This window comes from Silene latifolia, chromosome 7 (assembly GCF_048544455.1).
Source record: "Silene latifolia isolate original U9 population chromosome 7, ASM4854445v1, whole genome shotgun sequence".
NCBI classification, from domain to species: Eukaryota; Viridiplantae; Streptophyta; class Magnoliopsida; order Caryophyllales; family Caryophyllaceae; genus Silene; species Silene latifolia.
This window is the reverse complement of record NC_133532.1, coordinates 117,464,420-117,487,654: the sequence shown is the minus strand read 5'-3', so window position 1 is coordinate 117,487,654 and position 23,235 is coordinate 117,464,420. Positions and strand designations below refer to the sequence as shown.

Here is a 23,235-nt window from a genome sequence, read left to right as displayed (position 1 = left end):
TAAGATTCTACAAATTCACTAAATATAGTTTTTTATTTGGTAAAAATATATAATTGAAGATCAAAATACTTATTTATACACAAAATATCGATAGTTAACGAGTTTAATATCATTTCATGAACATGTTTCTACAACTTACATGAAATTTAGATTTTACGATGTCATTATATAAAAATATATTTTAATATGTTTACTATGGAATCGAATCGTAGGATCGTAAGATCGTATTATGATTCTACCTCTAGAAAATTTCAAATAGATAGGATCGTAAGATTCTACAAACATGATAGAATCGTAGGATCCGGGATCGATCAAGTATTTTTGGATCGTAAAATCGTAGAATCATAGGATCGAATCGGGATTCTGACAACAATGCCCGTGACTGATCCGACTTTAATGATCTGATTCAAAAATGATCTCGCCCAAATAAAGGGCTTGAATTTGATTGGAATTTGGTTAGTCTGATTTGAACCGAAATATTATTGCCGTGTACTGGCCATTATTTTTACGTAATTTGATGATAATACGATTAAGATTGACCGATCTATGGAATGACATTGCTCGACCTGAATTTTTCTACACAAAAAATCGTGATTCAAACCGGACTAGGTTTTTGTGTGAGTATGATCAAGATAAATTACTTTTCAAATTTCAAATGGATCGCGGGTAAGTACTTAAATGGTCAGAGTGTTTTAGGATGAAACTGCTAATTAAGTGAAACAAAATAATACGAGTAATTTTCTTTGTGATTATTTATATTATGAAATTTATACCATCTTAGAGGAATAAAACCTAACAATATTCACCGATAAGTAAGATGTGTGAGTAGTATTTTAATCAAATGATATAATTTTAGTGAATGAGAGAACGTAGTTTTTAAATTGATGATTTGATTCCGATAGACCTCAGAAAGAACTCTTACCATTGTGAATTTGTGAATCATAATACATCACGTACCAATTAGTCCACTAAATCATTAATTGGTTAAATCCCAATTATTAGAAATCATTATTATTGCCAGATTTATGAAATCACTTTCAGTATCAACGCATCTCTTTTCTTTATACGGAGTAACTTATACGTGCCATTTGCAATGTTTAGCATTGCATCATGCCAAACACATCTTTCGCCTTTACGTATGTATTATGCCGGAACAGACTCAATAGACTCCATTATCTTCGTAATCTTCTCAGCTTTAAATACTACAGCAACCTCAACTCGGTTCCATCACATGATCTCGATCGAGTTTCTAGACAATTGTGAAGTACTTCTCTTCATATTTGTGAAGACTTCTCATCACTATAATACTGAACACTAACAGTTGCAAACAAGAGAAATGTGAAAATTCGGATACTAGCAGCTTTTCAACGGACGAATTAACTGTACAAATTGTTTATTAACCTCGTCATTCCAAGCATTATGTTTACAATGTATTCTCAAGAATTCGTCAGGCAAAATTCTTGTAAAACTAATAGTATAACTATAACGGCAAGGGGTCTTATTAATTATATGGAAAGGAAAGAAAGAAAACCTGTGACGGGTAAGGTAAGCTGCCCTTACACCAAAGCTACAAAGAGAAGCACATATAAGCAATTATCATGGTTGCTAGAGGGACCGATAAGTTATCATCTATCAGTTCTCCGATAGGGAGAGACTCAATAACCGATGCTAGGAATGAAATTACAGCAACACTTTTCACGGTTGATACCCAATTTAACTGGAAGTACCCCAGAGAAGAAAAGTAGTACAGCATCCTGTGGAAGCAATAGTAAGCAACTCATCAAGCGATAAAACACAAATGCATACCTCGTCACCTATGTTATCCGACACGGATGCGTGTGCGTGTCCAAGTGTCGGATTCGGCTATTTTTATGAAAAATATGCATATTTTGGTCTAAAATGAGGTGTCCAAGTGTCATACCCATGTCCGAGTGTCGAGTGTCGGACACGGGTACGCGAGGAAATTAGAAGTGTCAGAGTAACATAGCTCGTCAAAAAAGTTGTACAAATTAGACGGACTCAAAAATGATGTTACTACAATAACCGGGATTCTATACTCTTCCACATTGACTTGATAGATTTGTTTAGTGACAGAAAGCTTACCCAAGAGAAGTTAAGAAACCAAATGCAAACATCGAAATGCTACCAGCCCAGCTCTTTTTCTTGTTATAAGGAATCTTTTCCGTTCCAAACTTTCTCCCCATAATATCCGCAACTCCTGCAAATGTATACATCATCAAGGGATATGGCAAGCAAGAAAGTCTCGATTTACTGCGGAGTTTCTAAAGTTACCATCACCGCCGGACATCATTGACAGTGATATCAACCCAACTGGCGAATCGCGCCAGAAGACAACAGCACATAATGCTAAAATCAGAACGTAGTATAGTGGACCGCGTAGAAGTTCTCTGCAGTTTGATAGATCAGTAAGCTAGAGACAAGCGAAAAATAATTCAGTGATTAACCAAAAGGATTGGAGACTATTACTCTGGTTTTCCTTCTCGGGTGACTGATTTGACAAGCCCTTCATCAGTCACGAGGGAAAGCCCATACACGAGAAGTTTTAAGCCGTTTGCAAGTGGTACAAGAGATGCAAAATAGCGAGAAGTTGACGACGTGCTATTCTAGGAACAGAACATTAGGCTGAAGTTAAGACTAGACCAATTTGAAGTTTAATATTAAATTTGCCGCAGTCACAGAGATTGATCAAGTAATACCTAAATAGAGGCCAGGACACCATGAAAAATAGCCCAGATAAGATATGGACTAGCTTTCTGCTCAACTTCTGCAGAGTAATAAGAGACAAAATATCGCAGGATTATTATACCGAGTATATTAATTTTGTTTTTTTCTCCTCTTTTTCTGAATCAACCTAGATATTGGTTGCTTCTATACATTTACGACGAAACATGTTTACAAAGAGCAAAAACAAGTTCATCTATGTTGACATTATTATCATAGTGACTACAAAGTACAAACTGTGAACATTGATATTAGTAAGTCTTGATCTCTATTTGACAAAAAAAAAGATGTGCCTTTTACGCATCTCAAATTCTTAAATCATAACACGTACTGGATGGAAAGGGATTTCAGATATATTACAGATATCTTTCAGTGCTTACACAAAAATGATGTTCCATAATATGCAATCAAAAGTCACAAGAATTCTCACGCAATTGTCGAGAGTTACAAACAAAAAACTGCAGGCAATCAAAGAGAAAAGGAAGAAGAAGAAAAAAAAAGGATGGATGGAGCTAACTCAGACAAGCAAGTTTGGTTCGGTTATTCAAATTGCAAGAAACAAGTTGCGTGTCCCATGACACTTTTTACTTAAAGAAAAGGCTCCGAACAAGGTAAAGTGCTTGAGTAGAACACAAGTATGGTAAAATCTCAGCACCAATAAGTTAGACATTTTGATACCCATTCAAGTGTTGTCACTTGACGAATTTCTACACACTAGCTTTTGTAAGACATGCTTCCGTTTCTTTCTCCATAAGTAGTAAGATACTACTTCCTCTATTCAAATTCAAATACATCTTTATGTGGTAAGGATCACGAAACCCTAATAGCTCTTGGTGATCCACTAGGTATCTCATACAGTATGAGATTAGTAGGAACAAAGGTGAAGATGCCACAGTAATCAGCTGAAAGACTAATGAAAATTTAGTTAACTAATAATAATACAAAAACAGAGGTCTAACAATACCATAGCTTATCTGAATATCTTCATCAATGCTATCCCCTATCCTAAAATTCACATCTCAGTTGTACATCAGGACTGGAATATCGAATTTATGATCTCAGTCTTTAGGAATCTTCGTCCACTGTCTTAGCGCAAGCCTATTAGTACGGTACTTGACACCAACATTAATTTTCCATGAATAAATGGAAGAAAGAAAGAAATTGAAAATAACATGTCATATATTATCTTTGAACTAGCATGCAAATTAGTCTCTAAAAACTCATGTGTTCAACTGTTCATCTGACATCCTTGATTAATGCTGTCAGGTAAATTCATGATGGTACAATTGGTACAATGGTACCCCTACAGAGTGACAACTCATAGTCAGAGGGCCAACTTCAAAGGTTATAATAATGAAATCATAGCCAGGCCCAACGGGAGACCTTTTGACTTGTATGGAACCCAGCCCATCAAGCACATTCAAAAACCAGGGTTACGAACTTGCGTATGTTCTTCGTTAGTGAACGCGTACCTACCACAGCTAAGACCATACCCTTCACTGGCTTCATTGGTATTTTCAAATATATGTACGCGTATTGAACTAATATTAGGTGATAAAATTTAGTATTTGAAGACTGCAGCACATTTCGGAAGATTTTGAACTATGCAACACATTTCAATTTCTAGTAGATGATTCTTGAATGTTTGTTTTCCCTCCAAACTCAACTTGTTATCCACAGGTTACAGTAATTTGGAACTCAACAACATAATTAGATGAAAGAGTGCAGCTAAAAGAGTCCGCAGGGACCGCAGACTGGACTTGTAACTCAAGTAAAATCACATGACCATTAAATACATAGCTAAAAGCTCTGACATCACTCCAGCATAGACACACACACTACCTGTCCTATAAAGTAAAGGACTATGAAACTTTACAGTAACCGATCAAAAGTTCAACGCACAAGATAATCAAATCATCAAAACAGCAACTATCACGACCTTAAAAACATCGGCCTTGACCCCAAATCACGACCAAGTTATCCCGGTCTCAAATGTTTTAATAAGTAACTAGTATAGATCCCGCGCAAATGTGCGGTTTTTTAGATAGAAATATCAAAGAAAATACGAAATAACAATTATAAAACTTGATATTTAACTCAATTTCATATTTAATTGTAAAATTTATTATTATTAATGTTTTGTATTAATCAGTGGAAAAGGGAAAGTTCAGTATAATCCAATTGTAGATACAGTATAATATAATAAAAGATCAATTACAGATATGATATAATAAAAGCTCAATCACAGATATGATATAATAAAAGCTCAATTATAGCAAAATTCATTTAGGCGGGAAAATTTGGAGATATCTTATTATTTTCACAAATACTATCCTACAACCAGTTGTATAATAGCATTGTACAACCGCCTCAAAGATATTGAGCATTTATACAAAGTTGTTGAGCTATTTTACAAGTTATTGAGCTATTTTACGAAGTTACCTGAGTTTAATAATTATTCTATTAAGCTCAATAACTTTGTATCATAATTCATAACTCGATAATTTTGCTAATAAAGTTCGACAACTTTGTAACAAAGCTCAACTACATTGAACCAGTTGTATATGCAACCAGTTGTATTATACAAGGGGGCTGCGAAACGTCGTCGACGTTTTGTAACAAATCGTCGACGCTTTTTAAAAAAAAGACCATCATACCCTTACTCACTCTCCCTCTCTATTCTATTCTCTCTCAAATCCTTCCAAACAACAAAATTCTTTTTTAAAAAAATTGAAGACTTTGTTAATCTCATCCAATGTCAAACAACGAATCATCAAAATCGGTAAGTTAACTAATTAAATACTTACTAATTTTTATTCTTTTGAATCGGACATTGTTTAGTATGAGTATGAGTCGATTATGAATGTGGTAATTGAAATAACCTAGTATGAATCGAAATGTAACCAAACCGTTCCTAATGGACTTAGACGTTGAATGTACACGTCCAAAATGGACCTAGACCTTGAATATACACGTCCATAATGGACATAGACATTGAGTATGCACGTCCTTCATGGACTGGACAATGAATATGCTAAGGATTTGAGACGTTGACTTTGGCCGTCTGCGATGGACATGGACGTGGGAAATTTTTGTCTACCTTAGGCCTGGACGTGGGATGTCCTCGTCTCACATGGGCCTGGACGTTGGGTTTCAACGTCTGGCCTGGTGCTGGACGTTGATACTCAATGTTCCGTCATGGATTGGATTTCGAAATTTAGTTTTCGTCCTTTTATTTAATTTTTATTGTATATTTAGGTCGTTTTACGTATTTTAGCTCCTAATCATTATTAAATACAAAATTGATGGTCTAAACAAAATTAAAAGTCAAATTATGCAAACTAAATCTATTTTAATTCAAAAGAAAAACCGATTTACTTGAGAATAAGAAGGAAATTAAGAAGAGAATCGAGAAAAGTCGGTGTTGCGGTGGTGTGGCTGCGGTGGTGGTGCAGGTGTTGCGGTGTTGATGCAGCAGTGTGGTGCGTCGGGGGTAAGGGGGAGTTAGAGAGCATATGATTGAAGGAGGGAGTAGTGAGAGAGAGTGAGAAAGGGTATGTTTGTCTTTTTTTTTAAAAACGTCGACGATTCGTTATAAAACGTCGACGACGTTTCGCAACCCGGTTATACAACCAGTTGTATAATACATTAACTGAATAAGGGGGATAACCTCAATATAGCGGTATTGTCATCATTCATGCTAATATGCTATTGACCTCAAAATGAGGCAATGTCAGCATTGACCTCATCAATATAAGGTGATATTCAACGCATTCACCGAAAGAGGCGATATAAATGCTGACCTCAAAATAAAGTGATATGTTGATGCTGACCGCAGAAAGAGGCGATATTAGCATCGACCGATGAAATGAGGTGCTATTAGCCGCATCTATGGCGCTGAGCTCAAAATGAGGTCCTATCGACGGCATCTATGGCGATAACCTAAAAATAAGCCGATATCGGCCGCATTTACTGGTGGCAATTGTTTCGCAACAGAAATTCCAAATGAAAATTACTAAACTACTAATGCATGCATCATTTAAACACACCATAGATTAACATAATCAAACAAAACACCTTCAAATCTTCAATCAAATCAACTAAACTCAAATCCGCTAAAAAAATCAACAAATATACACGATTCAAAATCAAAACACAAATAAACAGAAATAACCTGAGGAATGATGTTATTTTGAGTGAGATACTCAAAAACCGAAACAAAAGCATAACCACCACCGAGAACCAACGCCGTAGCTCCAGCGTCCTGAATAAACGCGCCGTCGCCAGGAACCACCGCATGCGGCGGCGAAACCGCCTTTGTTCGCCGGATTTGAGGATAAAAATAAGTATAACGACGGATTGAGATTTTTCGGCGAAAAATAGGAATTGAGATGTTGTAATTGCGATGAAATTGATGTGAATTAAGGTAGCTTAATCGAGAAGCATCAATGGCGAATCGTGTGTTCAATAATTGGAGATTTGGAGAAGAAGTATTGAGAAAACAGTTCATTGTTTTTCGTGGAATGGTTTCTCTTCTTTTAGTTAAAATCTTGCTGTTTACTGTATAACTGTCGTACTGTTCCTTCACACAAAAAAAAAAAAAGTAAGAAGAAAAAAAAAAAAAAAAAATTATCTGGTACTGACGTACTGTAAAATGTGGACATATCTGACAAATTCAGCCCTCGTGGTAGGTGCTAATAATCATCGGACAAATAACAGTACACAAGTACTCGTAAAAGTTGGTCTAAGTTCATTTTATACATACGGAGTAGTAATTATTGCGTATGAATGAATGTATGATCGACAAAAACAGCGAATCTCTCGTGGTTAAAAACTACTCACTCCTCTATTCTAGATAACCATCTCATTATGAAGATGGCACAAAAATTAAAAAAGTGAGTTTAGACCATACAAAATGGACAATGGGACAATTATGTGAATAGACGGAAATGGAATTGAATTTGGACCACACAACACTTACCAAAAATGGACAATGGGACATTATTGTGAGTAGACGGAAATGGACAATGGGACGGTTATCTGGAATAGGAGGGAGTATTTTTCGTGTTTTTTTGACAAATTGTGACAATCTTTTTTGGTAAATAGTAATCACCTTAAAAAAAATGTATATTTACCCAAAAAATGGTTATTATATACATCAAAAAATGGTCACATATTTTTTTTTTTTTTTTTGAAATTGTCATCTCATTAATAATCAACTAGGCGTAGGTTACAATGAAGATAACAAATAGACAAAAGAAAATCAAGATTGCTAACGTAAAAAATACATTCAAAATAACTATCTAAATACTGGTAATGGCGCTGCCGCTCCAAAATCATAAATTTCTTGAATCTATGAATAATCGATGTCTTTGCATCCTTCTTGATGGAGGGAAACAGTGTAGCCGTCTTGATGTATTCATCCACGAAACAAATCTGATAATCTCCCCGTCGATTAAAACTTATTATATTGATAACAATGCCACGAAAAAATGGAAAAACCCCGAAAGAAGGGACGGAACAACAAATCTCACCAAAAGGGAGACTATTATTGAAAAAAAGATAGATCTGCATAATATTAGTTGTTTAAGAAAGCTTTTGTGGGGCTTACCATCGATGGATGATCGATGGAAGCCCCCGAATAATAGTGGAGGCTAGGTTTTTAGAGAGGGTTTTTTTAGAGAGGGGAAAGCATCGATCTATGGTCACATATTTTTTGGTCGCACGTAAAACTGTGGTATATTTGTACAATAGAATTTGTGTGATAAAAAAACAACCACATTATAATAAATAGTTCTTCTTTCGCCCGGTTATTTATCATTTGCGGAAATTTGATTTTGGTACAAAGACTAAGATAAGAAGAAAGTCAATTGTTGAATGACAAGTGGACCAAATTGGGTGTCAAGGATAAAATTCCTCATCAAAAACATTCTCAAAATGAAAAGGTAAATAATTGTTTGAGACACCGCAAAACGGAATAGGTAAACAAATGACCGGTACAAAGAGAGCAACCATTATGTGCTAAATAGTGACCGTCATTTTATAATAATAAAAAGTGGTTATTTTTCAACTTAAAATATCATTTTTTTACCGTAAAATGGTCACTTTTCACCTGATTGTATTATACGATGATCTTCCGCTATAATTTGTGTTATATAAAACGATTTTCTAAAATATACCATAATGAAACATGATAGCGGTTTTTAAAACAAGTTTGGTTACTAATATTTGAGGTTCTTATAAGAGCATCCGCAACAATGGGGTTCCCCATATTTTATCTCTCTTTTTCTTATTCGTCCACCTCATTTTCGACTAATTTTTCCATCAACTCTCCCCAATTTATAACTACATTTATGCAATAATGAAGTTTCTCATTTACACATAAAATTTTGGAAACCTCCCCAAAGGGAACACAATTTACCTTTACTTTTTGTTGAGAAGCTCCTCTAAAAATGGTGGAGCCTCAAATTATGGGAAGGTTGGTGCATTAGTGAGGTTGCTTATATGAGGAGAGAGGGTACACATAGAGAGTTATTTTTCCACCTTTACGGATGCTCTAAGACCCTATCTCTGTTTTATTTCATACTTCATTCTATTGTTTATGATATTTCACATTATTTATCTAGCGTGATGAGGGTGGTTTGGTGCGAGTTTGACATTAAGTGGATTATACATCCGATGTAACACCACCATTTTTGTAGTTTTTTTAGCCTTATAATAAAGTTTTCAAGTTTTATTTTAAAGTTTATAAGTTTTATTATAATATTTTTGAGTTCATTCACTTAAACATTAAGCTCACAAAATTACAATATAACTCAACAACACTACATTTAAGCTCAGTTAAATTTGAGTTTTAAAGGCAATAAATTAAAATGTAACTTATAAACTTTGAAAAGTTCAAAAAATTACACATAAGCTCAATAACAAATAAGGTCTAAGCTACTACATCCAACGTATATTCCTATTTCTCTGAGTTTAGGAATGCAAATCCACGCATTGTACCGCAGAGTTTCATCTCAAGTGTGAGCCTAGGCGGGCTGGTGTGAAAACATGGACGCGGTGTTTGTCAATTTTGATTTTTATCGAGATCATGCATGTATGCACGAGTTTAGAGAATAATCTTTAGATGTAACAATTTTATAAAAAAGATAAGTCTTGCTCAAAGATGTAATATTCATTTTATGTCTAAAACATATCCAAATATGGATATATATTTGCTCAACTTTAAAGTTTAAGACGAATACCTCCATCTTTAACAAGAATTGGTGTACAAGAAAATGTTTTGGTAAATTCTGAATCAGGTTTAAAGTCTAAGTACCTTTGAGTCGAGTTTCAAAAACTTGAAATGGGTTTTTGTTACACTGACATAAAAAATGTCTATTTTGTAACCCAAGTAATGTATTATCCGAGTTTCGTGGATCGTAGCCTCGTAGGCCTACTTAGTAATACCAAATCATGTTAACGGACGCCCATCTTATCCAATTTGATGCTTATTATCATCCACTTTTTAAAAGATGTTGGCTTTCATCTTCCGTCTTGTCTACTTCTAAGTTTAGCTAGGTCCGTTGGATAGCTAGTAGCTTTGGGGTCTCCAATGCCCCACCGTTTGTATGTTAGCTAATTTATGTAATCGAAAATTATGTACTCTTGTTTTATTTATGTCAATTAATCGTTGTCAAAAAAGAAAAATGTTAACGTTCCATCATAAAAAAATGTCTACAATCAATAACATATACATACATTCCGATGAACTTCTACTTTGATAATTCATAATAGAGGTGAGCATGGGTCAAGTTGAGGATTTAAAGTTCAGCTAGTCTTGCTTGTGACGGGCTAATTTCGTCACAAGTTTGTGACCTCTCACAAAAAAGGAGAGAGGACAAGGTGGGACACCCCTATGTGCTTCTCACTCACCTTTTAATGAGTATTTTGTGAGAGGAAATGTATCCGTCACAAGCTTGTAACGGATATCGCCCGTTTTCAATGAGATTTTGTGTTTAAAGTTAGCCCAAGAATGCGGGTGGGGTCACGCCAAGCGTTTTGTCCTCTTTCTAAAACCTAGTGACGGATCTCTTACTATGTGCGCAGTGGCCAGGCCCCCCGCCATCTATCCCAAACTCTAAATTTCAATGGCAAATGAGCCAATCAAATAAAAGCAATACAGCTGCCCCCCCCCCAAACCTTATGATATTAGCAACTCACAATTTACTATTCTGTTAATATTTTTTTCTCATTTCAAAGCCCTACGCCCCTACATATAAGAATGCAATTGGTCTCCCTTATGACGGGTTACCATTTGTGCCGGATATTTTGTGAGTTAAAATGGTAACAAAATGGGTTAATGGGGAAAGGGGACCACATGAATAGTGTTGCAAAGAGAGAAAAAGTGGGTATTTTGTGAGGTAAAATGGTATCCGTCTCTTGTTTGTAACGGATAGGTGCCGTCACCAACAAGAATTTGTGATATAAGAATGTAAGACTAAATGCATAATTCATTGGTTCATCATAAAATTCCAACCTACTTCGTATTTTTTTCATATAGTCACATACATAACAGTGTGCGGGTAATAAATATGAATACTAAGACAGTTTTACACTATGAAACGGTCTTTTTACGGAAAAAATCATTAATTTATTGCTATTAATATAAGTGATTTTTATACAAATGGACCGTCTTAGTTCTTACCATAAAACCTTCTCCTATAATAATTATTGTTACAAGTTCATTTATTTGGTGCGTTATTATCCTATTAGACTCACTAATTTACATTATACGTAGTAATATTCCGTATATAACTTGTGCAATAATTAAAGAATAAAAATGAGTATTTTTATGCAAAGAGATTGTCTCATAGTACGAGATTGTCTTATACTGTAATATTATGTGATCATTTTCATTAGAGGCATATGTTCTTTAAAAAAAAAAACTCTAAAATTTACATGATTTCGGTGAAAAAGTTCTTTTGACACGATTATCATCTCATTATATTTTCTTTTAATATATATTACTCGTATCATATAAGTATAAAAGATTAAAGTGAATGTCCTGAAACTTGAGAATTACTTGCATTAAAAATATTGGAAATTCACCCCCTTTTTAATTGTAATTTGTTTCCGTTTAATTTTGGAAAAGGTAAGATGAAAAATTAAGAAATATATATCATCATATTCACAATGAGAAATGTATTCCTAAGAATTTAAGGAGCACTTTTTAAGAAATTAGCCTATATTTCCAGAGATAATATAGGGAGAAATAAGCATATAAAAATGAATGATTCTAGTATTCTACTATAAAAACCACGAAATATGTTAACTCGCTTTTACTACTTCATTAAAATCGGCCCCCCTTGAAAATTTGACCAAGATCCGCCACTGCTTGCTATCATCCCACTTGTTGCTTGTCCTATTAGGAATGTAATATTGTATTTGACCCGTCTTTAATTATAGACGATATATACTGTCTATAAAGAGATTTTGTGTTATTTCAAATGAGGAAAATATATTCATTGCCATTATAAAACTTCTTTTTTTCTAATATTGCCATTGTAAAAAAAAAAATTCTATTACTACCACTCTAAAATATACATTCCTTTATTGATTGCCATTTCCTTAATTTCTTTACCTAAGACCGCCGGTTGCTCAGTTGCTCTAAACATTATCTTTTTTACTCAGATCTCTTTTTTTTGGTACAAAATAATTTAGACATTTTAGAAAAATGTTATTTTAGTCCTTCCTTTGCACTATGATGCAAAGAAAACCAGCAAACTATATCAGACAATAGCTCAATGATGCAAATTGTAGGCTAATCACTATACCAACAATTTTCGTATCGATTAGTTAGTGTTTTCTTATCAATTGTATTAGCAACGGAAACCAGCAATTGTATATTCGATACTATAAACACCGTTGTCATCTACTCACCTGTCATGACGAATCCATAAGTAATTGGGTTGTCTCTCTTAAATCGACACGAAAATCACAAAGATTTAATAATGAATATCATAATGAATTTTTTTTCATTACGAATTCGCTCTTTATATTCACCTATCCTCACATATCAACCGCGTGGAGAGAACAAGAGTTAGCTCTCTCTTACCCTAACCAAGAAGTTGGAGGCTCGATTCACACCGCGACATAAATGCCCTCATTTGAACCAAAAAAAAAAAAACATATCAACCGCGTCAATTGGAATCGAAACGATTGACAAATTATACTATCTTTAATCTAAATAATACGAAGTACATTTCATAGTATTTAACAAGAAAAGGTCACATCTAAATATTGATGCGTCGAATGTCTTTAAGGTTCCGTTTGACAAGGCATTTCAGGTACCTGATTTGGTCAAAGTAGCTTATTTGACCAAAATTTCAGGTACCTTATTTTTTTGTAAGAGTTTGACAAGTAACTTATTTGTCCAAATAAAATTTACTGAAATGAAATCTTTCCTGCAGAGTAGCATTTGAGATTTCAGTGCTGATTTGGTTTGATTTTCCGTTTTTACCCTTTAAATCTATACTATTAAATAATTATCATATCTTTTTACGTCATTTCATCAAGATCAGTTACTTTTTCAGTTTGTTGCCAAACATTTTTTTTATATAATCACCGCTTTATCGATTCTTAATTTTCACTTTCCTTTTCGTGTTTTGATTAACTTTTAAGGTTTCAGTTAACTTTTCAGTTTTCAGCTACCTTTTCAGGTTTTAGCTAACTTTTCAGTTAGTTTTACCAAACAGAGCCTAAAGATGTAGGTTAGAGTAGTTTGTTTTTGATATTTCTTAACATTCTTTAATTATCAATTTTAGATTTTGTTTAACGGCTAATCAAGTAAAAGGTAACTTAATGGCAATTAAGTAAGCTAAATACATTATGAAGTGGCAATTATAGAAAATAATTTTTCACAATGGCAATATTAGAAAAAAATAAGTAATTACAATGGCAATAAGAGCTTTTAACTCAGATTCAGATAGAATTATTCAGACTGCTGGACAGTTTTGCGAGGTCTAGTACCAATCGTTGAGATAACATCAGTGAATCAGTGCCACCATTGCAAATTGCAATTTTAACAAAAACAAAAAAGAACCTTATTGGATAAAGTTGGCAACAAATTCCTAAAAAGTAAAAATCAATTAAACAAAATTGTCACCTTGTTCACGTAACACCAAATAATAAACCTCGATCATTGCAAAGGCACGCAAAACTACAATTTCATTCACACTTCAATTTTAATCGAACTAAAAAATTGAAAAAAATCCCCAAATTAATTTGAAAAATCAAGAATTTCAATTTCAATGGCGAGCAGGAGAATTCTGCAGTATGCTGTAAAACGAGTGAAGGGAACGAGGAGTTATGGCGTTCTTCCAGAGGGGAAAACTTCGTCTTCATCTACTTCGTCTCAAGAGCTTATTAATATGGAGTATCAATACAGTGCTCATAAGTTAGTTTTCATCATATGGCTTCTTTTCACTTTCATTTTAGTTAATTAATTACTCGCTCTGTCCCGATCATTTGTTTACTTCTTTTTATTTATTTATCTGAAGCGGTGTTTTAATCAAAGTTAAACAAATGATTGGGACGGAGGAAATGATTTTTATTGGTTTGTTTCTGTTTTTTTTTTTTTGTGTGTGTTTGAATATCCTTGTGAATTGTGATTGTATTGTTTAAGGTGATTGGGTTTTGTTCAAAGTGTTACTCACTCGGTTTCGTTTATTTGTTTACTTTTTTTTATTCTTTACTAGTAGTATTTTAATTAAAGTTCGCAACAAATAATTGGGACGAAGTGAGTAATTCGTAATCCTAAAATTGCAATTGAATTGAAGAAACGCATTTGCCTAGCCAGCTAGCCTATGCATAGTACTCATAATGATATTTTTTTCCTTAGTTTGTTGGACATGGCGTGGTGATGGTACCATATATAGTGACAATCACAAATTATCCAATAAGACGGTTGTATGGTGCAGAACCACCTTGTAATGCCTATGCTCCTCGTTTATGGCCATAATTAAATGAGATGTACTGATGTACAACTGTACAAGGGTATTATGATGGACTTATAGAAGAACAAACCGTCTTGCTTGTGACGGGCTAATCCCGTCACAAGCTGAAGACCTCTCACAAAAAGGGAGAGGGGACAAGGTGAGACACCCCCATGTGCTCCCCCACTCACCTCTCATGGGTAATTTGTGAGAGGAAACGGTATCCGTCACAAACTTGTGACGGATATCGCCGTCTTCAATGAGATTTTGTGATAGAAGAATACATGTAGGGTTAGTACTTGGCAGTTGACACTTGCTTGGTCTTGCTCGAAACTAGTTGTACTTCCTCAATCGTGTTATTTGTTTATCTTTTGTTTTGGCGCATAGGCCCTGGAGAGTGAAGAGTTCCTTTTTTTTAATTTACTATTGTTTTTGGATGACAAGTGGACCAAATCGTATATTTATTGTAGCGGTTGAACAATTTACACATGAAAACATACTCAAATCTAAACAAATGACTAAGACACGCCTTGTTGTCGAAGCTATTTGGAACCTGATACTCCTTATGGAAGTTCTTTGGCAGTAAGTTATCAATTTATGAGTCTGTGTGTGTTTGTATAAGAGTGTATGTAACTTGGTTTTGTTCGAATGTCTTAGCATTTAAGAACTTTTAAATACTGATTAACCCCCTTAGACTAACTCGTCTTATGTTCACACTTGATCCCTACTATTGATTGGAAACTCCACAGTAAGATCTGGAGTTGTTGGAGTCCATCCTTGTTGTAGAATTGTGGTGTTTGGTGTTGTTTGATGATAAACGTTAAGATGGCTCATCGGGTGTACTTAATTTCTAGGTATATTAGCTGATCTGTGTTACTGATCAATGCAGTTACCATCCAATTCCTATGGTATTTTCTCATGCAAAAGGGTCATCTATTTGGGATCCAGAGGGCAACAAATATATAGACTTTCTTTCTGCATACTCTGCAGTTAACCAGGTATGATTGAATATATATACTATGTGTTGCATTTTGTTTACAGAGTAGTCGTTCGGACTTTTCCATGTTTGGTTTCCATGAATAATAGAACGCAATAGTCCTGATGATGTAAAAGTCAAAAGTGTTACTCCGTACTTTGTGAAGAAAGTTCATTCGTAATTTGATGTAATGGCTGCCACAGTATCTAATGTGCAGAGCTAATTGCTTGCTATATTTTCTTATTTAGGGACATTGTCATCCTAAGATTACGAAGGCATTGATCGAGCAGACACAAAAGCTTACCCTTAGCTCTAGAGCCTTCTATAATGATAGATTTCCTCTATTTGCTGAGCGAATAACTAGCATGTTTGGATACGATATGGTGCTACCGATGAATACTGGGGCTGAAGGTGTTGAAACGGCTCTTAAGCTGGCAAGAAAATGGGGTTATGAAAAGAAAAAGATTCCTAAAAATGAGGTGAGTATTATTTTGTCTTTCAAGAGTTCATGTTTCTTAGTTTCATGAGTTTACAAAAGGTTACCGAACCTGGATTGGTGCTCTTCAAACTTGCACTTTACTGATTGGTCTGTTTCCTTTCTCATTGCTGAATCTCTGAATTTTCTTTGCCTTTGTCTTTCTGTAGTAACTTGCAGCAAGCTTGAGAATTTGTATCTTACTGCATGAACTACATCGAATTGTTTTGCTTGATGCTTTTAGGTGGGTTTAGGAATTTTATACTTACATAGCCTTATGAATCAAAGAGGCTGTTGACCTTGAATGCAATTATAATTTTTAATGCTACTTTGCAATGATGTTTTAAATGGAGTTTAAGATTCATTATTTATATGGATTTGGCATAATGGACTAAGTTAAAATAGCTCTTTAGACCCTTTTATTTTCTTCCCCCCGGGAATAGCGGAAAGTTCCCGATTGTCACAAGTGTCAATTTAAAATAACTTTATTACACGCCATTTCCCCAGTGTCTCAAAGGTGGTAAGAGGAAGTAGGTAAGAGATGGGTGATCTATATGACTATATGGTTACTCAATCTTGACCTACCCTTCAAATTTCTATAGGTTCGTCTTTTGTTTGTAAAATTTAATATCCATTACATATACAGGCTATAATTGTTTCATGCTGCGGTTGTTTTCATGGACGTACGCTGGGTGTCATTTCTATGAGTTGTGATAATGAAGCTACTCGGGGTTTTGGTCCATTGTTACCGGGCCATATCAAGGTTGATTTTGGTGATGAACTTTCCCTTGAGAAATTATTCAGAGGTACGAAGTCTGTAATATGAATGTTCTTATACCTGTTACCGGGCCATATCAACTCTCCACTTTTTAGGAAGTACTGAAAGCTTCTTTTTTTGTGATATGAGTTGCTTTGGTAATTAATACTCTGTACCTCGTAGTTTGGTGTTTAGACAGCGTTGTTGTAGGAATTTAACTGGATGTGAACGAATGAATGCATAATTTAACATATGCAAAATTTAACATATGTCACCGTTAAACTCCCAAGCTGAAGGAATAATAATTGATAGCTGAACGTTGTACTTGTAATTGTAATAGGATGAAGTTCTCAACTCGTATTTTTGTAAAAGTATTCTGTGGTTATTGCAGCTTTATCACTTGCATGGGTGGACTGAATTCCACCTGTGACCTCTTTGATTTGTTGCTGCATGCAATACATCTAACCCCTATTTAGTGATCTGAGATGTTTTCAAGCTCTAAAATCGAAATCTATTAATCATGTGTAGTGATCTGACTTTGTTATGTTGTGTGCACCACAGAGAAAGGAGATTGTATAGCTGGATTCTTATTTGAGCCAATACAAGGCGAAGCAGGGGTATGTTCTCAGTTCTGTTCCCAAGATATCTTTTTTTGAGATTGTTCTGCGAATTTGGGTAGTCTTTTCTGTATCACTTATCAGTTATCACCCAAACTATTATGTCACTGTTGATAATGGTGATGATGATAATAATAGTACTAATAATAAGAACAACAATGAGGATGCCGATGACGACGACTATAACAAGTAACAGTAATAATATGTCAGTAACAGCTGTGTTATTTCTTGTCATCACCAAGTTCTTATTTTTACTTTTATCAAATTTCATTTTTATAAAGTATAGAACAGGCGAGCATTCAGGCCTTCAGGGCACCCTTTCTTCTCTTCTAACTTAATGACCCACGAGTGTAGCAACCTGCAACTACGAATTTTAGGGTAATGGTTGTCTTTTCTGGCAGGTTGTTGTTCCTAAAGAAGGCTACTTAAAAGCCGTCAGGGATTTGTGCACAAAATATAATGTCTTGATGATTGCTGATGAGATACAATCTGGCTTGGGAAGATCTGGAAGAATGCTAGCTTGTGACTGGGAGGACGTTCGCCCAGATGTTGTTGTAAGACAATCATGTTCATTACTAGTTTTCTCCGTCGGTGCTTATATTTTTGATTTGTCAGAAGTGATTGGAGAGTTCATTATTAGTTTTCTCAAATTAGCTTTTAAAGCCAAAGTTGCACGTATTTTCGTTAGAGATTAGTTGCGAAAAATGTTAATTCATTTCTTAGTAATCTGTGTTTCACTGTGAATGTACACCACCGCCACCATAGCCTTAACCCAAATTAATTTGGGATTGACTAACATGAACCGTTGGTTGAAGGTAGGTGGTGGGTGGGTTGCGAACCCAATAAAAAGGTAGAAAAAAAGACACAAAAGAAGGGGAGACATCAGACAAGAAAGTAGAGAAGGAAACATGAGGAAAGGTGAAAATAAGAGGAATGAAGATCAATTTAAGTGAAACAAAATGAGGAATCTTGAAGATACTAAATACAGAGAAAATATAAAAAGGGGAGAAAAGAAGATAAACAAAATGGATTGAAGAAAATGAGGATAGAACATACTGTCACATTATGTGCTTGGTGCAAATATTTTAATTTCCCATAGATATTGTTTTGGTACTTTCTGAATTATGCTTTATGCCTTGTCTTAGTTCATGGGAACTTCAGTCCAAATCCGTGGTATAAGATAACATGTGCATCAAAAATCTTATCCATACTTTCCTGTCTTTTAAACCTTCTGCATGTCTATATAATCATAGCAGAAGACTTCTGCTGGTTAAAATCTAACCTTCGTAGTCCCTTCTCTTGGTGCTGAGCTTCTGACAAAGCAATGATGATAAGAGTATGAGACTAATTTAAGACTTTCTGTTCCTTTTATTTTCAGTATTGTACAAATGTATACTGAACCTATAGATTTCCTTTCAGTCATATAAAAAATCGGAACGGAGTCTGAATTTTATAAAAGAAAATATCGCCTCCTAATGGGATTATTTGACTTTGTTTAGATTCTTGGAAAAGCTTTGGGTGGTGGAGTTATACCTGTCAGTGCAGTTCTTGCTGACAAAGATGTAATGCTGTGTATTCAACCTGGAGAGCATGGAAGGTTTGTGCTTGCATGATACTCAATTGGTTGTGCTTATAATGTTTTTTTTCCTTTGATTGTTGTACAAGCTTTATCTGTTTCAACTTCTCTGCACACCAGTGAAGTTTCACTGATTTTATTCTGCCCAAGTTTCACAGTCTTCAATAAGCAAACTTCATGCCCTTCATTTAGTCATGGCTTCTCTCTATTTTCTTTTAAACCTTTTAATGTCATGGTAAGGCTACAAGGATGCCTATTAAGTCTGCCTAAGGATAGTTTGCCGGGCGTCCAAAAGTAACATGCAAAGTGTAACTGCGCTAATAGGGTCACAAGGCTGCTTGTTCTTGACTCACCAGATGCTCATGTTCACTTATGATGTAGAAAGAGTTGAAGATCCATCTTGTTTGTTAGTCCACATAAAATTAGCATCAGTAGCAGAGGGCCAAGTCATCCAATCTGAGAAACACATTGCCTGATGTCCTCCATTTCAGTCTGATTTGGACTTGTAGTAGTACTTAATATGTTCATCCTTTTGAAATTTTGCATAAAAAGCACTCACTACAATTCGGGGAGTAGTTATATTCTGAGCACATAATGTAGTGAATTTCTGCTTGTAAATCTTCAATCTCATCGTTAGATCTGTTTATATAAATGTATCAGAGAACTATATGCTTAAATTAATTGATCAAAGAATATTCTGAGCATGCAAAGAAAGGGTTTGACCATTGGTGGTCACTGGTTAGACGATAACAGACAAAACAGATCCTTTATTGGGAGATCAGATTGACTAGTCACCACTTTGAATCTAATAAAGTTTCATCCTTTAAATAGTTTTAGTCTGATTGATTTTTAGACTAAATAACAACGGCTCACAATATTAAGTCGACGTGATGTTCTGAGGAAGCTGTTAAGCACAGAAAAGTGCCTGCTTTGGAACACACCTAATTTTGGGTCTGCGTCATGTTGGACCAACATTCTGCTGTATTATGTAGTGCTGACTGCTGACATTGTTTACCTCTATTCATTATCATGCTTCTGAATTTCCAGCACTTTCGGCGGAAATCCATTGGCGAGTGCTGTTGCTGTTGCGTCACTTGATGTTCTGAGAGAGGAAGGTCTTGTTGAAAGGTAGTCTGTCTTTAATTTGCAAATTCTTTAAGATATGGAAATAGTAGTGCCTGAATTCGCTTTTAGATACAGGGGCTGAGCTTGTCACTAACTTTACTATATTGTTGTCAAAAAAAAAAAAAAAAAAAAAACTTTACTATATACTGGTACTATATTATATTTATGGTTAATTGATAAACAATATCAATATAAGGACCCTTTTTCATAATCAGTACCAACATAATCAATATTTAATAATCAGTACCAAAATATTAACTTTTTTTCTATGATAGGTACCAAGTCGCATAAAAATCCAATCTTAACCTACTAAAAAAAGTCCAAAAAGTCATCATTCAAATACAAATCTCAACTCACCTACGTTCAAAATCTCTCTCTTTAATGAAAGCACCTTTAAAGTAGGAAAAAAACTAGAATAAAAAGGCGACTTGGTACCTATTATAGAAAAAAGTAAATATTTTGATACTGATTATTTATTATTGATTATGTTGGTACTGATTATGAAAAAGAGGACTAAAGTTGGTAGTGTTTATCAATTTACCCTTATATTTATGTACGTTTAATTATGTACTAGTGTTGATCCCGTACAATTTGTACGGTTTCTTCTAGATAAGGATTTTAGAGAGTTTAGCAATTATGGTTAATATAAGATCGGATTATAAACGTTGACAATCCGCATTAGTGTTGAAAAATACTTTAAGCAGATTAATGATTATAATTATAAAATTTAAGATATGTGTATGTGAAATGTCAAATTTTAATATACTATAAGTAAAAAATGTGGCAACAACTAATTATAGTTAGAATATAATTTGGCATATTTTTTTATTTAAGGTGAAAGATTTTTTATGCTACATAATTTTCCATAGATTATTTCTATATAATAGCTAAATATAGAATGTCTTATTTACTAAAATATTTGAGCGGGAAAAAGTTTAGAACTCCTTATTCTTTTAGTTTAAGGGGGATTGAAATTCTTAGTTTGACAATACAAATGGAACAAGTTGGGTAAGAGGAGTACCTGCTACTATGTTTCTGCATTCTGCCTAGTTCATGTGACCTTATTTGTGTTGAATCTTGGATATCACTATGGTTTGATCTATTTATTGTATCTGTGTTTCATCTAGGTCTGCGAAGTCTGGAGTTGAGCTAAGGCAGTTGCTGTCAGAGGTTAAGAGCCGTTTCCCTGAGTTCATAAAAGAAATACGTGGAAAGGGTCTCTTCAATGCAGTGGAGCTCAACAGCAATGCTCTCTCACCCGTTTCAGCTTATGACATTTGCCTCAAGTTAAAGGAGAGAGGGGTTCTTGCTAAGCCTACCCACAACACAATCATACGGTTAACTCCTCCACTTTCAATAAGGTTAGTTCCATCATTTTTTCTTGTCACGGATATGTTTTATAATTGTCATTCTATATGCGAAGATATTATATGCATTATAATTCTCATTCTAACTATGTCACTTAGGTTGGTAAGGTAAGCATAATCGGCTAAGGTCCGGTTTCTTAATAACGAGAAACAATTTGAAAGAAACGAAGCGACTGAATGTTATAAGTCGTTCCCATTGTATTAAATCTTGTTTTCGGTCTTGATCTCACTAACAGCTACCACAGCCCGCCCTTTGTCATTTTGGCATATATGTGAATTATACCGTCTCAAATTCAGCAATATTGCCTCTTCTAGTTTTTGCTGCTTCCTATTATATATTGCTGGAGATCAACAATTTTCCAGAATTCCAAATAGAACAACATCATTCATTTATGATGGATAATACGTGCAGACGTTCAGTCGTGCAGTCTAGTAATGATCAACAGATTTACAATGTTCTTACTGTGCATAATTAATTAGTTGCTTTTCTGTAGAAGGGTGCCGAACAGGAGTTGTTTACTCTAAACTTGTACTCAAGAAATCTGTTATATTTTCAATCATTGCAGTTCAGAAGAGCTTAAACACGGAGCAGAGGCACTAGCTGAAGTCTTTGAGTATGATCTGTCGAAGCTGCAAAAAGAGAAACCTAAACAGTCAGCTTCAACTGAGACTACTGCATGTGACCGTTGTGGCAGAAATTTGTAAGCATGACAATGATATAGTATGTCATGAAATGAATTCTTATATTACTAGAAGTCTAGAACCACATTACCCTTTAGGGCATCAACAATAGAGGTTTGTCAACAAAGGTTTGTGTACTTTTTAGAGGTTTGTTGACAAACCTCTCTATTGTTGGAGATGGGGTTTGAGGTTCATCCATAGGAATGGTTACACATTTGTATACGGGTTTGTTGATTGACATGACAAGTGGTCCCCTAAAAGTTAGTGTATTTTTATTCTCCAACAACATATATATGAGGGGAAAAAAATGGGTAATTTTATGTGGGTCCTATGATATGAACCTTGAAAAGGTTTGTCTATTGTTGTATATGGGTTTGTTATTTAAGAGGTTTGTTAAATTGATGATGTGTCATGTGACAAACCTCTTTAGAGGTTCATCTATTGTGGATGCCCTTATATACTTGCCAAATTTAGAAATTTGTATACCAGCTAGAAATTGCTGGAAATTATTTATCTTCTTTCAGTTTCGTATATCATGGACTTCATGATTTTCGAATGTACGATGTCAACCATGGGAAAACCTGACCTGATATCGTAACTGGTGATAGAGTTTAGAGAAAATATAAGAGAACGGTTTTATCATTGAGAATTGCATGATTACATAATAGATCAAGATACATATTTATAATGCTATACATGTTTACAATAAGGAAAGAATCAACTTATGATAATACAAAAAGATATGCAAATATTACGTGCTAAAATATGAAGATTATGTGCTAAGATATACGGAGTAATATATATGAAATTATTTACGTAATATTCCTAATAACTGGAATGCATAGAATGCACATTGTTAAATTTGTGCATTCCTATTTCCGCGTCTCTTCCATATGCTGTAAGTAAAGGTGATCATAGGCCTGACCGACGTGTTGAAAACAGCC

At 34.6% G+C, this 23,235-nt stretch overlaps 2 protein-coding genes across 3 annotated transcripts; one reads left to right on the top strand and one right to left on the bottom strand.

Annotated features, from left to right (window-relative positions):
- Nucleotides 1-1,331: 1,331 nt before the first annotated feature.
- Nucleotides 1,332-7,404, bottom strand: LOC141592710 (putative phytol kinase 1, chloroplastic). Of its 2 annotated transcripts, none has more exons than XM_074413483.1 (6): nt 6,917-7,404; nt 2,718-2,785; nt 2,488-2,619; nt 2,293-2,408; nt 2,104-2,218; nt 1,332-1,754 (listed from the first exon to the last, which is right to left on the bottom strand). In XM_074413483.1, exons 1-6 carry the CDS (start codon nt 7,250-7,252, stop codon nt 1,568-1,570), a joined length of 954 nt encoding a protein of 317 aa, XP_074269584.1. In that variant the 5' UTR covers nt 7,253-7,404; the 3' UTR covers nt 1,332-1,567. The 2 variants fall into 2 exon arrangements, with proteins under 2 accessions (XP_074269584.1, XP_074269585.1); XM_074413484.1 differs by lacking the exon at nt 6,917-7,404 and adding an exon at nt 3,707-3,854.
- Nucleotides 7,405-13,841: 6,437 nt separating this feature from the next.
- LOC141592704 (ornithine aminotransferase, mitochondrial) lies at nt 13,842-22,442 on the top strand. Its single transcript, XM_074413476.1, has 10 exons — nt 13,842-14,179; nt 15,607-15,715; nt 15,942-16,172; nt 16,815-16,974; nt 17,487-17,542; nt 17,944-18,096; nt 19,042-19,139; nt 20,166-20,246; nt 21,371-21,604; nt 22,177-22,442. Exons 1-10 carry the CDS (start codon nt 14,034-14,036, stop codon nt 22,313-22,315), a joined length of 1,407 nt encoding a protein of 468 aa, XP_074269577.1. The 5' UTR covers nt 13,842-14,033; the 3' UTR covers nt 22,316-22,442.
- Nucleotides 22,443-23,235: the final 793 nt, after the last annotated feature.

What these genes read in the sequence shown, in the direction of transcription:
- LOC141592704 (XM_074413476.1), top strand. Translation starts at nt 14,034, where the DNA reads ATGGCGAGCAGGAGAATTCTGCAGTATGCTGTAAAACGAGTGAAGGGA. An exon ending in CATACTCTGCAGTTAACCAG is followed by an intron (nt 15,716 to 15,941) that starts GTATGATTGAAT and finishes TTTCTTATTTAG; the next exon opens with GGACATTGTCATCCTAAGAT. An exon ending in CAACCTGGAGAGCATGGAAG is followed by an intron (nt 19,140 to 20,165) that starts GTTTGTGCTTGC and finishes CTGAATTTCCAG; the next exon opens with CACTTTCGGCGGAAATCCAT.
- LOC141592710 (XM_074413483.1), bottom strand. Translation starts at nt 7,252, where the DNA reads ATGAACTGTTTTCTCAATACTTCTTCTCCAAATCTCCAATTATTGAAC. An exon ending in AAAATAACATCATTCCTCAG is followed by an intron (nt 2,786 to 6,916) that starts GTTATTTCTGTT and finishes ATTACTCTGCAG; the next exon opens with AAGTTGAGCAGAAAGCTAGT. An exon ending in AATGATGTCCGGCGGTGATG is followed by an intron (nt 2,219 to 2,292) that starts GTAACTTTAGAA and finishes ATACATTTGCAG; the next exon opens with GAGTTGCGGATATTATGGGG.